Source organism: Phocoena phocoena, chromosome 12, assembly GCF_963924675.1.
Source record: "Phocoena phocoena chromosome 12, mPhoPho1.1, whole genome shotgun sequence".
Taxonomy (NCBI): Eukaryota; Metazoa; Chordata; class Mammalia; order Artiodactyla; family Phocoenidae; genus Phocoena; species Phocoena phocoena.
Window position 1 is genome coordinate 976,184 of NC_089230.1, and position 12,813 is coordinate 988,996.

The 12,813-nt window shown below is 49.1% G+C and overlaps 1 protein-coding gene across 1 annotated transcript in view; it reads left to right on the forward strand.

Annotated features, from left to right (window-relative positions):
• The window catches only part of THBS2 (thrombospondin 2), a 52,439-nt gene that overhangs the window by 35,589 nt on the left and 4,037 nt on the right, over positions 1–12,813 (forward strand). The window contains exon 25 of the mRNA XM_065889195.1: positions 6,967–7,172. Coding sequence (XP_065745267.1) covers positions 6,967–7,172 — 206 coding nt within the window. The remainder of the gene's footprint in view (positions 1–6,966; positions 7,173–12,813) is intronic.

Here is a 12,813-nt window from a genome sequence, read left to right on the forward strand (position 1 = left end):
GAGGTGCGACCGCGGGCTCAGCCATCCGTTACGATGGGGAAATGGGGCTGCTCTTCTGAGAGGGAGGGTGAGAGAGCCTGGGGCCACGAAAACTTGTTAAAACTGCGGAAGGAGATGCAAGGACCTTCCCAGACTCGGGCATCGCCAAGCAGATGGACGCGGGCCACCCTGTGGCATCTTCCAGCTGGAAGCGTCTTCATGATCTGATCTTTGCATCAAGTAAGAGGGATGGAGGTTGAATCTAACCCTGAGTTTAATCAGAGGGCGGAGGGAGGTTCCAGTGTGTTTTCAAATGGCTGAGGAGTCCGGCCCCAGGGATCATCGGGTGTGGGTCAGGGTCATCAGGCAGAGGGTCAGGGGTCAAGTGGTTGGGGGTCTCTGTAGCTTCTGTGCTTCTTGTCCCCCAGCCCCGTTCCACGTTGCTCACCCCGCTCAGTGGTAAAACGACGAAAGAGAAATTGCCGTCAAAATACATTCCCGACGGAGAAAAATAACATTTGAAACATGATTCATTTGTAAAAAGAAAAACTAGACATTTTGATACCTTATTTTCTCACTTAGTTCTGATAACGAATGAGCTGGTCCAGGAGGGTGGAATTGCCCTTTTCTGCAAACGAAAACCCTAAAAGGGTGGTAGGTAGCTGTGTAAGATCATACAGCAAATACGCGAGGGACCCAGGGTCTCTGATTTTGACCCTGTGACCCTTGGGCTATTATTTTATAATCTTTTACTTAAAAAATAACTTGCATGCGTGAACAGAAGTTAACGTTTGTAAAAGGCAGACATTGTGTTGTAATAAGAAACAGAGGTTTCAGGCACAAATTCTAGGTGTGTTGTCATCTCCGAGCCATGTGGCTCTGACTAAACCATCCAGTTTCTCGTCTGAGAAACGGGAAGACCCCTGCGGGCTTGCAGAGACCCTCTGAGTGTCTGATGGGCCCCAAGCCATGCTGGTGGTCCGTTGCTTCCTGTCTCCCTTCCCTGAGCCCCAACTCCACACTCAGGGACCGTTGTCGGGGCCACATCAGGGTTCCCAGGACCCCACCTGCTGCCGGGATTGGACTGTTTTCAGTCTTGTCTGTCTTTTGTTTTCAAGATCCACTTCCGTTCTTGCAACCATTATTTTGACTTCATTTTGTTTGTGTTTCCCTTGCACTTAATAAACTGAGAATCTGCACCTTTTAATGACAGTAAGTTTTACAGTGTTCTTCTTCTCACAGTGTTTTGTACGTTATCTTAGTTTTTAAATGGAAGTAGTCTTCAACATTTTAAGTCCAGAATTCTTGTTCAAGAGAAGCTCAAAACCCAGAAAGAGCTACTACACTGCTTGCCAAAACATGACTTAAAAAATATTTCTATGAAAACAAATCAGCAAATAATTTGTGGTTCTCTTAATGGCTAGGGAGAGTATATCCAGCTTTTACTTTATTATGAAATGACGAGTTGCAACATTCACCTTCAATAAATAATATGAATTTTGTCAGACATCAAGATTCCAAGCTTCCCAGAAAAGTGCAATTATGACGATTCAAGTAAGAAGAACCCGGATTCCTGGGGCTGATGGCCTCCACCGCAACCGTCCCCACAAGCACCCCAGTCAGGGGCCTTTTGTGAGGCTAATGATGTGGCAGGGAACGCTGGCCCGTCAGGACGGGCTGGGGAGACGCTCATGCCTGTGGCCAGGGCTGTGGCACATCCAGGGCGTGATGAGGCCCGGCGGGCCGAGGACTGCTGGACCCCCCAGAGATGTGCCCTTCTGCACTCCAGGGTTTGTGAGATGCTCAGCTCGTCGGAGGGGACGCTCTCTGTGTGGGAGCACGGGGGTGGGGAGTGGTTCCAGCATTAGGAATTAAGGAATCTGGGAGGAGGAATGATCAGTTGTGGTCTTGGAAAGATTCATTCACTCACCATTCAGCAATGTTTCCTGGAATCCTATATGCTTCAGACACACTTAGGTGTGTGGGATGTGGTCGCGATGATGCTGGCAGAGACACTGCCCTCAAGGATCTCACACTCTTAGGACCAGGGGAGAGAGGAGGGCACAGGTAGAGCAGAGGTAACTTCAGGACTCGTGACCGACAGCTGTAAGGACAGGGCAGGAGCCGTTGCCGGGGAGGGCTCGGGCACACGGGCCCGTCTCGCAGGTGTTGTTGTTAACAGCAGTCACGACGGGCACCTGCATGGGTCTGTGTGAACCAGAGCACATTTTCAACCTCTTCGGTAATAATTTGGACACTCATGCACAGAAAGTAAAGGAGTCAATTGAGTTCACCTTAGAAATAGACAAGCTTTGTAGATCACCAAGCATTTCACATTAGATGACTCCATTCCCACAACAAGCCTGCAGGTCCATCCTACCCAGACGCAGGACCTGACCTCCCCAAACTGGCTCACTGGGTGTTAATTCCACAGCCTGTGTCTAGTCAGTACCCCTGGTCCTGGGGAAGCAGGGTCTCCCACTGAGCCCAGCCCTGTGTCCAGGCGAGGTAACCACAGGGTTTCCCTAGTGGCAAACTCATAGGTTACTATCTCCCTTGCAGTTTCTGGCGGAGACCTGAGCCCTGCCCTGAATGACCTTCCATTGTCTGAAGACCTGGCCTGTGATTTAGGGTGGCCTCTGTGCTCCCAGGCCTGGGGACCCTTCTCTTCCACAACCCCCCAGGAGCCCAGGGCTGTGCATGGCACCTGGAGACCCCTGCCAGGACCCCAGCTGCACTGGGGCTTCGTGTGTAAGTTGTGCCCCTGGGTGATGGGGGGGTGGGGTGATTCCCCTCCTCTTACAGCTGAGGGAAGATGGGCTGAAGAAGGACCGGGTGACTTTCCTGCTGCACCAGAGCCCCAAGCCCGACAACCCTCCTGCCACAGCAGAAATACCAGAGGAAAGCCTTTCCATGAAAAATAGACAAACCTAAGTACACGACATAAAATAAGCCAAGTATTAAACAAACCCCCAAAACCTTGAGTCCTTATTTCTTCATGTTTTAACTATCAAGACTTCTCCTCAAACATATTGTATATTTTTATAAACATTACATTGCCTAAATATGCTCATATTCTCTTTATATTATATTAAACTGTAATCATCACTGTTTTCCTGAAAATAAACTAAACTTACGGAAGCAAAAGTTTTGTCTACTTTAATTCCACACATGCCGTGCTTTCTTTCAGAGAGCTATAGGTTTAATAATATATAGAGATGTTTTTACAAGTCATCTGAGACAATTACATTTTGTTTTTCTTTTGAATATATACTTTGGAATAAAGGACAGTGTCTTTATGAAATATCTGTAGGTAACATACCTTATGGGTATGAGAGTAACGTTTACCCACGTGAACCATCTCCTCACCCCTGCAAACACACATACACACACACATGCACACACACACGCACCTTCACAGGCACCTTGGGAGACGCCCTCCCAACATGGAGCTCACAGAACCATCACTGAAGTTATAGTGTGCTCCTTTCAGACAGGTGGCCATCTCAAAACAGAGTGAGATGACTTCACATTTTAAAAGACACAAACCACATGAGAAATGAGAAATAAATCTTGCATTTCTGAGAGGGGCAGAATTGTTAGCTAATATGTGGAAAGGGATTTATATATTCTAACTGTAGAAAGTGAGAACCCATAAGCCTAACATCTTCTTTTGTTCCTAATGTTTTTCTTTTGAAGTGTATCTTCTAATTTTTTTTCTCATTAGTTATCTGTTTTATACGTATTAGTGTATATATGTATATATGTCAGTCCCAATCTCCTAATTCATCTCACTGCCCCCGCTCTGATGTTTTCTAACCTGAGCTAGAACCCATGACATACCCCAAAGCAGAACTCACCTGGGGGCTGGATGTTTTTTGCGTGGACTTGCTGTGTAAAATCAGTATGAGATTTTGGTAAATTAAAGCATCCCTTGCCCACGTCCTCTGCAATTTCCTGTACAGCTAAATTATACAACATAACAGACACAGATAAAGGAATGTAGGAAAGACTTGGTGAATTGCAATATTTGTGCAAAAGTAATATGCATATTGCTATATATTTCCATTGGTGTCATATTTTCTTATTGCTATAATGATAAAGCACTAAGAACCTAGATATTATTGGCAGGAAAATGATGTATGTAATTTGTCCATCTATGTTGCTTACTTCTTTATTGACAGACTGGAAAAAAGTCTATTACTAAAACAGATTATAACAGTATTGGGCAAAACTTGTCTTAGAATTTCAAGGCTTTTTCCTCAACAACAGTGAGTGGTAATCTTTTTGCAACAGTAACATCAAAGATCACTGATCAGAGATGAGCATAAGAAATACGATAATAATGAACAAGTTTGAAATATTGTGAGAATTACCAGAATGTAAGACAGAGACACGAAGTGAGCAAATGCTGCTGGGAGAAAGGGCTCCGACAGACTTGCTCGATGCAGGGTTGTCACAAAACTCCAATTTGTAAATATTGCGAAATCTGGGAAGCTCAGTCAAGGGGAGTCTGCCTGCATATACAGTGCCCGATGCAGTGTCTGGAGCAAAACCAGCAGTTGATAAATATCTATTGCTGTAACGAACAGTGGCTCTTTACGTGTAAGCATGTGGGGGTAAGCAGAAGACCATTTTCAGGGTGCTAAGTGTCCTCTTTATGACCGATGGCTCTGGAGGTCTGGCATCTTTGTTGTCAATTCTGTGACAGACTAAATGTCTGTGTCACCCCCTTCACCAATTCACATGTTGAAGCCTTACCCCCCAGTGTGATGGTATTTGGAGGTGGGGTCACTGGGGTGATTAGGTCATGAGGGTGCAGCCCTAGTGAATGGGATTAGTGTCCTTATAAAAGAGCCCCAGAAGCCCCTTTGCTCCTTCCTCTATGTGAGGACCCAGCAAGAAGATGCCAGGAATTGGGTCCTCACCAGAAACTGAATCTGCTGGCACATCGATCTTGGAGGCTCAGCCTCCAGAACTGGGAGAAATGAGTGTCTGTTGTTTATAAGCCGCCCAGTGTGGGGTGCTTTGTTACACAGCCTGAGCGGACTGAGGCAAACACCTTTGTTTACCTTCAGAAGATGGCATCCTCTCCCGTAGGTAGATGATGGGTAGATGGATGCATACATACATAGGTAGACAATATATCATTTGTCTATAGCAGGGGATGTCATTCTGCCCCACTGGCTGGTCCTGTACGTGCAGCTACTCACCACCCAGCCCCCGCACCGTCCCTCCTGGTCTGACGTAGCGTTTGTCTCAGGTGAAGCTCCCCACCCTGCCGTGTTCTGTGAATGCTGATACAGATAAGGAATTGTGCTGTTTCCACAATTTCCACATACTCCCCAACCCAGCTCCCGACCCCCTGCATAACAGTCAGTCGTCATACAAACACACAGAAACAAGCAAACAAGCAAACCACACAGAGACCTGTGTGAGTAGCGGAGCATACAGGCAATCTGGGGACGAGAGGGCATTACTGCGGTACATCAGGCGGCTCTCAGTCAACCCCGAGGCGCTCGTTCCCCAGAGTCCTGCGGCCTCTGCCATGGTCCTCAGGCTCCCTTCTTTGATCTGCATCCTGTTCCTTTACTTCAGTTCTGAGCAGCTCACCTCCCTTCCTCCTTGTTCCGCCAGCTCCTGCCCTGGAATCACCTTCGTCCTGGAGCTGCTTATAAAGGAATCTGTCTTCCTAAACACAACTTTCTCCCTGAGAGGCTTTCTGGTAGCAGCTATCAAATACCTCTTCTGGTTATACAGCGATATATAAAATGCCAAAAAACAAAAAAATCACTCGCTGCACCCATAGAAAATGGAAGATGTTCATTTGATCTGTCATCACTTGGCAGGTACCAAACATAATTTTAGTTTTATGGCAGATTTTACTGGCTCGTGAGAAGAGAAAGCCCAGTCCTTGTTCTAATGAGCTTAGTGCCCAGCTGGGCAACCAAAGATAAACACAGGAAGCAGCAAAGCCCGGCCACGAAGCAGTGCTGTCACATGGTCCAGGCTGTGGGCAGTGTCAGAGCTCAGAGGGAAGAAGGCAAGGGCCGCGGCGCATGGAGGACACAGCACAGATGGCAGCGCTGGGGACACTTCCCGGTGCAGGTCAAAGAGCATCTGACTCACACAGGCCCCATGACGCTGGGGAGGGATCAATCTGGTCCTTGAAGGGAGGAGGGCTTCCAGCTCGTCAACGTCCCAATGTGTCCCTGCGCGTCAGCAGGGCATCACCCTCACTTCGAGTTGATTTCCACTATTATTGCAAAGTGGCCACAGCACCGAGGGCCCCTGCTTACATACCCACATCCAGAAACAAAGTGAGGTATCTGAAGCCCAGAGGAAACCCGATCGTCAGCTGCGAGGCAGTGAGGGCCAGCAGAGGGACAGAAAGGACTGTGGTTATGGAACAGCGGGAACTCAGCACTGAGTGACCAGGTAGGGGTCAAGATTTAAGTGGTGACAGAAGGAGGAGAAGGGGAGCTCGTGGTCACAGGGCAGGAGGGAGGGCTCAGGAGCCAGCGGAGGACGCCGCAGAGCTGGAGTGCAGTCTGTGCAGAGCGAGGCCAGGCCCGGGGCACCTTCCTCTGGGCTGGGGGCTTGGCTTGGTGCCCCCCACCCCAGAAGGTGTGATGAGAGCAACTCTGCAGAAGAAACCACTGCGGTCGGGGTGCAGAACTCGGGGTACCTGCTCAGGGGAGTGGAGCTGCCGGGAGCAACGGGGGAGGAAGGGGGCCCCTTCCCCATCCAGCCCTGTCTCCCTCCAGGGGCCCCTGGGCCAGCCCGATGGGGGCCCAGCTAGGGAGGCAGAACCTGGTACTTACACCCCGAGTGCAACATCACCACCTCCACCCAGGGAAGAACTGGCCTGACCGACATGGGACCCAGGGCCTGAGGCCACTTCCTAGTCACTGACTCTGGAAGCCCATCTGATCACCGCAACCCTGAGCCTAAGCCCTCCTGCCCCCCTGCCCCTCGTCCTCCCAGTGTGGGGGAGCATCTCCGGGTCCATGGTGGGGCGAACGGGAGCAGCACCGGGACGACCACGGGGTTGGAGGTGGAGTCCTGTCCGCCTGGGTCTGCACCAGGGCCTTCCAGGGCTCCCTGGGTTCCCACGGGACTGTGCTCCCCCCACAGGGAGGACGGTCCCCCCATGGCGTGCCGCCACCACCCAGCAGGGCAGGCTGTCAGAGGTGAGCTAGTCAGCAAGTTTGGGAGAAGGAAAAATAATAGCGAGGAGAGGGCTGAGTTTCTCTAATTTACCGGAAAGACAAAGGGCTGGGACGTCCGTCTGAGCAGCTCTCGAGAGGTGTCATAGAAACTCCGGGGTGGGACATCCGGGCAGCGGGGAAAAGTGAGCTGGGGCTCGTCCTCACGTGGAACTGGTGGCCTTCGCTAATGCTGCATTTCACCCTTACACTTGACAAAGGGAGAGAGGGAAAGAAGCCGAGCTGGCCAGGTGATTGAGGGGCGATCTGTCAGGGCCGGGTTTTCCATCTCTCGTGTCCCCGAAGACAGTTGGAAAGATCTAATCTGCAGGCTGCTGCTGTTGGTACACACTCGCTACCCTGATCCTTCGTTAGAAGCTGTTCCTGTTGAATGATACCCCCGAACAATTAATTCTGGGAGCTTGAAAACCTCTTAGCGAAAGTCTTTAGAATAACATTAAGAGCTTGTATACACAGGAAGAATCTGAGCCACACGGACAGATGATCCCACCCTGTTACCAAGGAATATTTGCATTTTAGGTGGTATTTCCCAAGGAGGAATCACAGTTTACAGCCTTGCAAGAAGGAAGAATGGAAAACAGAATCCGTGTGACATTTCAACTTTCCTGTGATTCACTATGAATCTTTCTTTCAAAAGTTTGCTGTGAGTCTCTGTAAATTTTCCTGAGGAAATAAAATTAATACATGAGATATATGCATAAGATGATATTCATGAAGGCCAGCAAGAATCTTACTGCCCAGCAGCGCTCCAGAAACGTGGTGAAGGCACCACAGTGGGATCAAAGGCAGGCTTCACTTTTAACAAATTGTCTTCACTGCAACCAAGGAAGAGCGTCCAGATCATACACGCATGTGCCCGGCAGGAGTGCGGAGGGTAAGGTGGAAGATGCTAAACATAGGGGGTCACGAATCCTAGACTTTGCTCATCGCCAGCTCCATTTAAGAGGTTTAGCATGAGAAGAGAGGGAAAGTTTGGTTTAAGTGGAGGAAAGTGTCGTCAACAGCATTTCCCAGGATGGATCCTCTCAGGTCTATGACGTGCTTTTCTTGTGGGATGTGTGTGGCTGCAGCCTTACATTACATTTACTACTTGTGAATTTTATTCTCACGGGATGACAGGTAAGGTCAATGCTGCCACGTCTGTGAAGATGTTCTCTCCTTCCTTAACTGCTCACGACCGTGAGAGCAGTTGTCGTCACACTGAAGTTCCTTGTGGAAAGGGGAAGAAAGATCAGCTCTCGCTAAAATGTCTGCCTTCCAAGCGCTGTCTTTAACCTGGCTGGTTTGGCTTCGGCGCCAGCAGGAAGCAGTTCCTACGTGTATGTGCCATGGGCGGGAGTATCGCGTCCTCGATGTCGGTACCAGGGACCAGTGTCAGAGGAGTGCCGCCAAGATCCCGAGTCATGGGCCACATGGGAATAAATTTAACTACTTTCACGTATGTTACTTCACCTCATCAAAACTCTGTGATGCAGTTTTGTTAATTTTATCAAGTAAGTCTCTGTTATGATCCCACAGGGATGCTTGAGATGGTTCAGGTCTCACCCACTCCCTGCCTACATGAGCGGCAGACCCAGGACCCCTGGGCCTCCTGCTTCTAATCTGTTTCATCCTTCTCAGCCTTTCCCACCCAATATCTAACTGAAGCCACGCAGCATGAGACGTCAGCCCACAGGCTTGCAGACTCTGAGATTAAGCTAATAAAAATGCCTTTGGTATCGTGTTCACGACCACATGCAAAAAGAAATCTTTCTGTACGTCATCACCAATAGCGTCTCTCTGAATTATCCACAGTTTGGTGAGGGATCAGTCAGCACCAGGCTATTTATACCTGGTGGAAAAATCCCGAATGAAAACTCCCAAACCCTGAAAGGCCAGGCGGGGAGACTCCAGGACGCACACTGCACTGCTCTCATTTCTCCTGACTTGATGCAAATAGGTGCAACATTTCCTATTTTGCAAACGTGTTAAAAATCACTACTAATCACTACCATCCCCTTTCAAATAAAATTCAAAATACTGTCACACTGTTTCCACAGAGAAAAAAGAACCACTAAGATTACAGCAAACACTAGATTTAAAATGTTTTTAGCCCCAACAGAAAGACGGCACTGGTTTTGTCTGACTGGTGATCAAGGGGCTCCAAGGGCACTCAGGGGCCTGAAGTATCAGAACCCAGGTTTTGTTTGTTTGCCCTGACAGCCCTGATGACCCTCACCCGGGAAAGGACCCCCCATTCCCCCCACCCGGCCCACACAGACCCCCTCCGTGGTGGTGACAGGGTCGGGAGCTAAGCCCTCAGACCCCTGGCTCCCCAGAGCCTGTAGCGGGCAGGTCTCAGCTCCACGGCTTCTAGAGAACACATGAGACGTGGTGTCTGGGCTCCGGGTTACCATGAGGTCAGATCAGACGTGCACACGCGCGGCTTGGAGCGTCTCACTGTGACGGGAAGCAAAACAAGGGGAAGCCAAGTCCTCGTTCACTTCTCAGGGACCACCTGGCAGGTGGGCATCCGGCTCTCCTGACATCACAGCGGTAGGTATGCAGCCCGGTCCTGTGACAGCTCGAGGTTACAAGGTGACCCAGTTTCTCTCAAAAGTAAGGAGACTTCATTCACATCTTCCCATTTGTGAGGCGGGAACCCAGAGTCTATATTTCCTGTCAGTTACAGAAAGAGCTCTATTTTAAGACTAAACTTTAGCTGCCAATGTAGGGAAGATTGCATGGATTTATTATTGTCTAGGAGTCAAAAGTCTACCATGACCACTGATTCCCAGATTGTGTCGGGGCCCTGGCTTAACGGAAGAGAACCTCAGACAGTCACCCTGCCGAGATGCTCGGGGAGTGGGCAAGGGCACACCTGTGCTCTGTCACATCCAGCAAAGAGCCCGCTGTATGGTCAGTGATGCAGAGATGTTTGCAGACTGAGAGGACTGGTGAATGAGTGTGGCAGTTACCGTCAGCAGCATCACCGTGTCAGTCGCAACGATTCAGGATAAGGCGTTTCACGTTCACACTTGCAGGTACACTTGACTTGTCCTGTGTCACCGTCCTGTTGTTTGTTCATAACTCCCTCTTGGTGGAGGTTTCCTGGTCTAGTTTATCAGGAGCAGTCCATGAATTGTCAAGAACACTGTCAATTAAAGAGAGTCTCCATTGGTGCATGAAATTGCTCAGAAAATGCCCAGAATGGGATGCCAAACATCCTTTGGTCATCAGGCCCGAGTGTTTCTCCCTCGAGGCTGCATGTCGTCCTGAGCTCAGCTCTGAGCTGAGGACACAGAGGGTCTGTGAGATGAACGTGCAGTAAATCTGTGCTGCTAACCCATCTCCACAGGACACATTCTTTCTAGAATGAGCAAGCGTTTGCTGCTTTGGGCTGGGCTGTAAATTATCTTCTGTGAGATAAACTTTTGGCTACAAAATTATTTTTAAAGATTCTCAAATGCTTAAGTCTTCATTCCTGCATTAATTAAATTACATGGAACCAGTGTCTCCGAACGCTGCTCACGTGACCTTAACTCAGGATGCTCTCGTTATGCCAGGCTGTTTATACTCATCTTCCTCATTGGCAAGGAAGAGGAGGGTCCAACAAGTAAGGGAAGAGTCCTTCAGTCTCAGGCCCGGAGTGAAGGTCTGTAGGCAGGGAGCCAGCTGTGAAGCCGGGCCACGCTCTCCACGGCTCTTACGGTAAGAGTTCTGACCCTTCCCACTGGCCGACGAGGACTCCAAAGGCTTCGCACTGAGGTTTCAGATCTGAACTTTCTATCAAACACACGTTGATTTATTGGCCTCAGTGTTCTGTTTTGCTCTTTATGAAGACCATGCCCAGAAAGTATCTATCGTATGTAATGCAATGTGATAGTCGTTAAACTAGACAAAACTAATTAGAGGCAGAAAAGATGATATTTAAAAAATGCATAGTGTGTACCCACGAACGAGGAGACTTACACTTTCCATCCTTTATTCATCCATTTGTTTGTTCATTCATTCGTGTGACAGTGACTGTCCATCTGCCGTGGGCTTTCAAAGTGGCTTGTTTTTTTATTTCAATTCTCTTCCTCTTCTACCTAAATGTAGAAACTTTTCCAAATTCTCACCATCCACTGGCTGCTCCATCAATAGCCCTCTTAGGAACGTGGGACAAGAAAGAGGAAAATTGGGGCAGCCCCGAGGAGGGGGGAGGGGTGCAGTGCGGCGGGAAGGGCCCCGGCCCTGGGGTGGCCAGGAGGGCAGGCAGGGGTGTGTGCAGGCAGCGGGCCTGCCTGCGTCTGGCCGCTCTGAATCCAGCTTAGACTTGGGTACTGTCATCCGCTGATGGTGAGCGTGGGAAACCGGACCTGCCTTTGTGCTGGAGGAAAACCCCGGTTGGAACAAAACTTCAGATTCATGCCTTTTCTTCTCCAAAATTTTGCCAGCATTTCTCTTCTGGTATTAGAGTTGCTACACAGACCCCGGAGGCCAGCCTGGTTATCGATTTCTTCTAAGGACATGGACGGATACCTGAAATGTTCTTTCTTACTCCTTGAAATTCAATAGCCTCGTCAGTAGACGTCTTGATACAGACCAAATTTTGTTTTCTGTAACACAGAGTGAATTTTGCACGGTAGTCTCGATTCCTTACTTCAGAAACATCTTCTGGGACCAGAGTATTTGTTTGCTTCTCACTTCTTCTCTTAGCTGGAATCTCTGTTGGGATGATAAATAGGGAGAGTTTGGGCAGCCACCACCCCAAGGAAAGTCCCCCACAGCAGAGCAGCCGTTGATGGTGGGGAAGGCGTGGGCTGTGGGGTTGGGGGCTGGGCAGGTGGGGGAGGAAGCCAGACCCCGGGGAACTTTCATCACTGGAAACAGTGGTTGGGGATGGCGCAGCAGGAGCTTGGATAGTTTACGTAGTCATTCTTAACTGATGGAGAAAAAGAGAATTGTTAGGGCAGCATCACTAAATACTATTCAAAGCAGTGTCTCATAGGGCACCTGAAACAGTACACAGACGGTGATTGCTTACAAAGTTCAGAATTTAAAACAAATACGTGTAGAGAACCTCCTGGGTACCGACCTGGCTCTGTGTAAGTACTCTGTGACAGTTATATTATTCAAACCGCCCAGAGCTGCCATTACATCAGTTTTACAGATGAATAAACTGTGTCCGAAGCAGGCGATGAGATGAACCAGCAGAGACTGGATCTGACCTTGGGTCTCCTGACCTCAGGACAGGTCGTCCTAACCACTCTGCTACACCAATTCCAAAGATGGGAGGATCTAGATGTTCCCACAAAAAAGGAAACAAATGAGCTATTTTTATTATCCATTGCTAACAAATCCCAAAATTTTGAGGAAAAAAAAAAAAAGAAAAAGAACAGGGGACTCAGAGACTGAAATTTAGAGCTTTCTGCTCTGGGCTCCAGCATGAGGTGGGCTGAGCCTCCTGGCCTGACTGGGCCACTGTGTGGCCTTAGGGAGCATCCCGACCCTGAAGAAATACAAGTGACAGCAGGGCCAACGTCCAGGGCACTGACCAAGCGGCACAGTCCCACGTGCTAGATGCTTTACCCTTCACCGAGGCTCTAGGGGGCTCATGCTTTGCTCTTCTTTAAAAGATCTT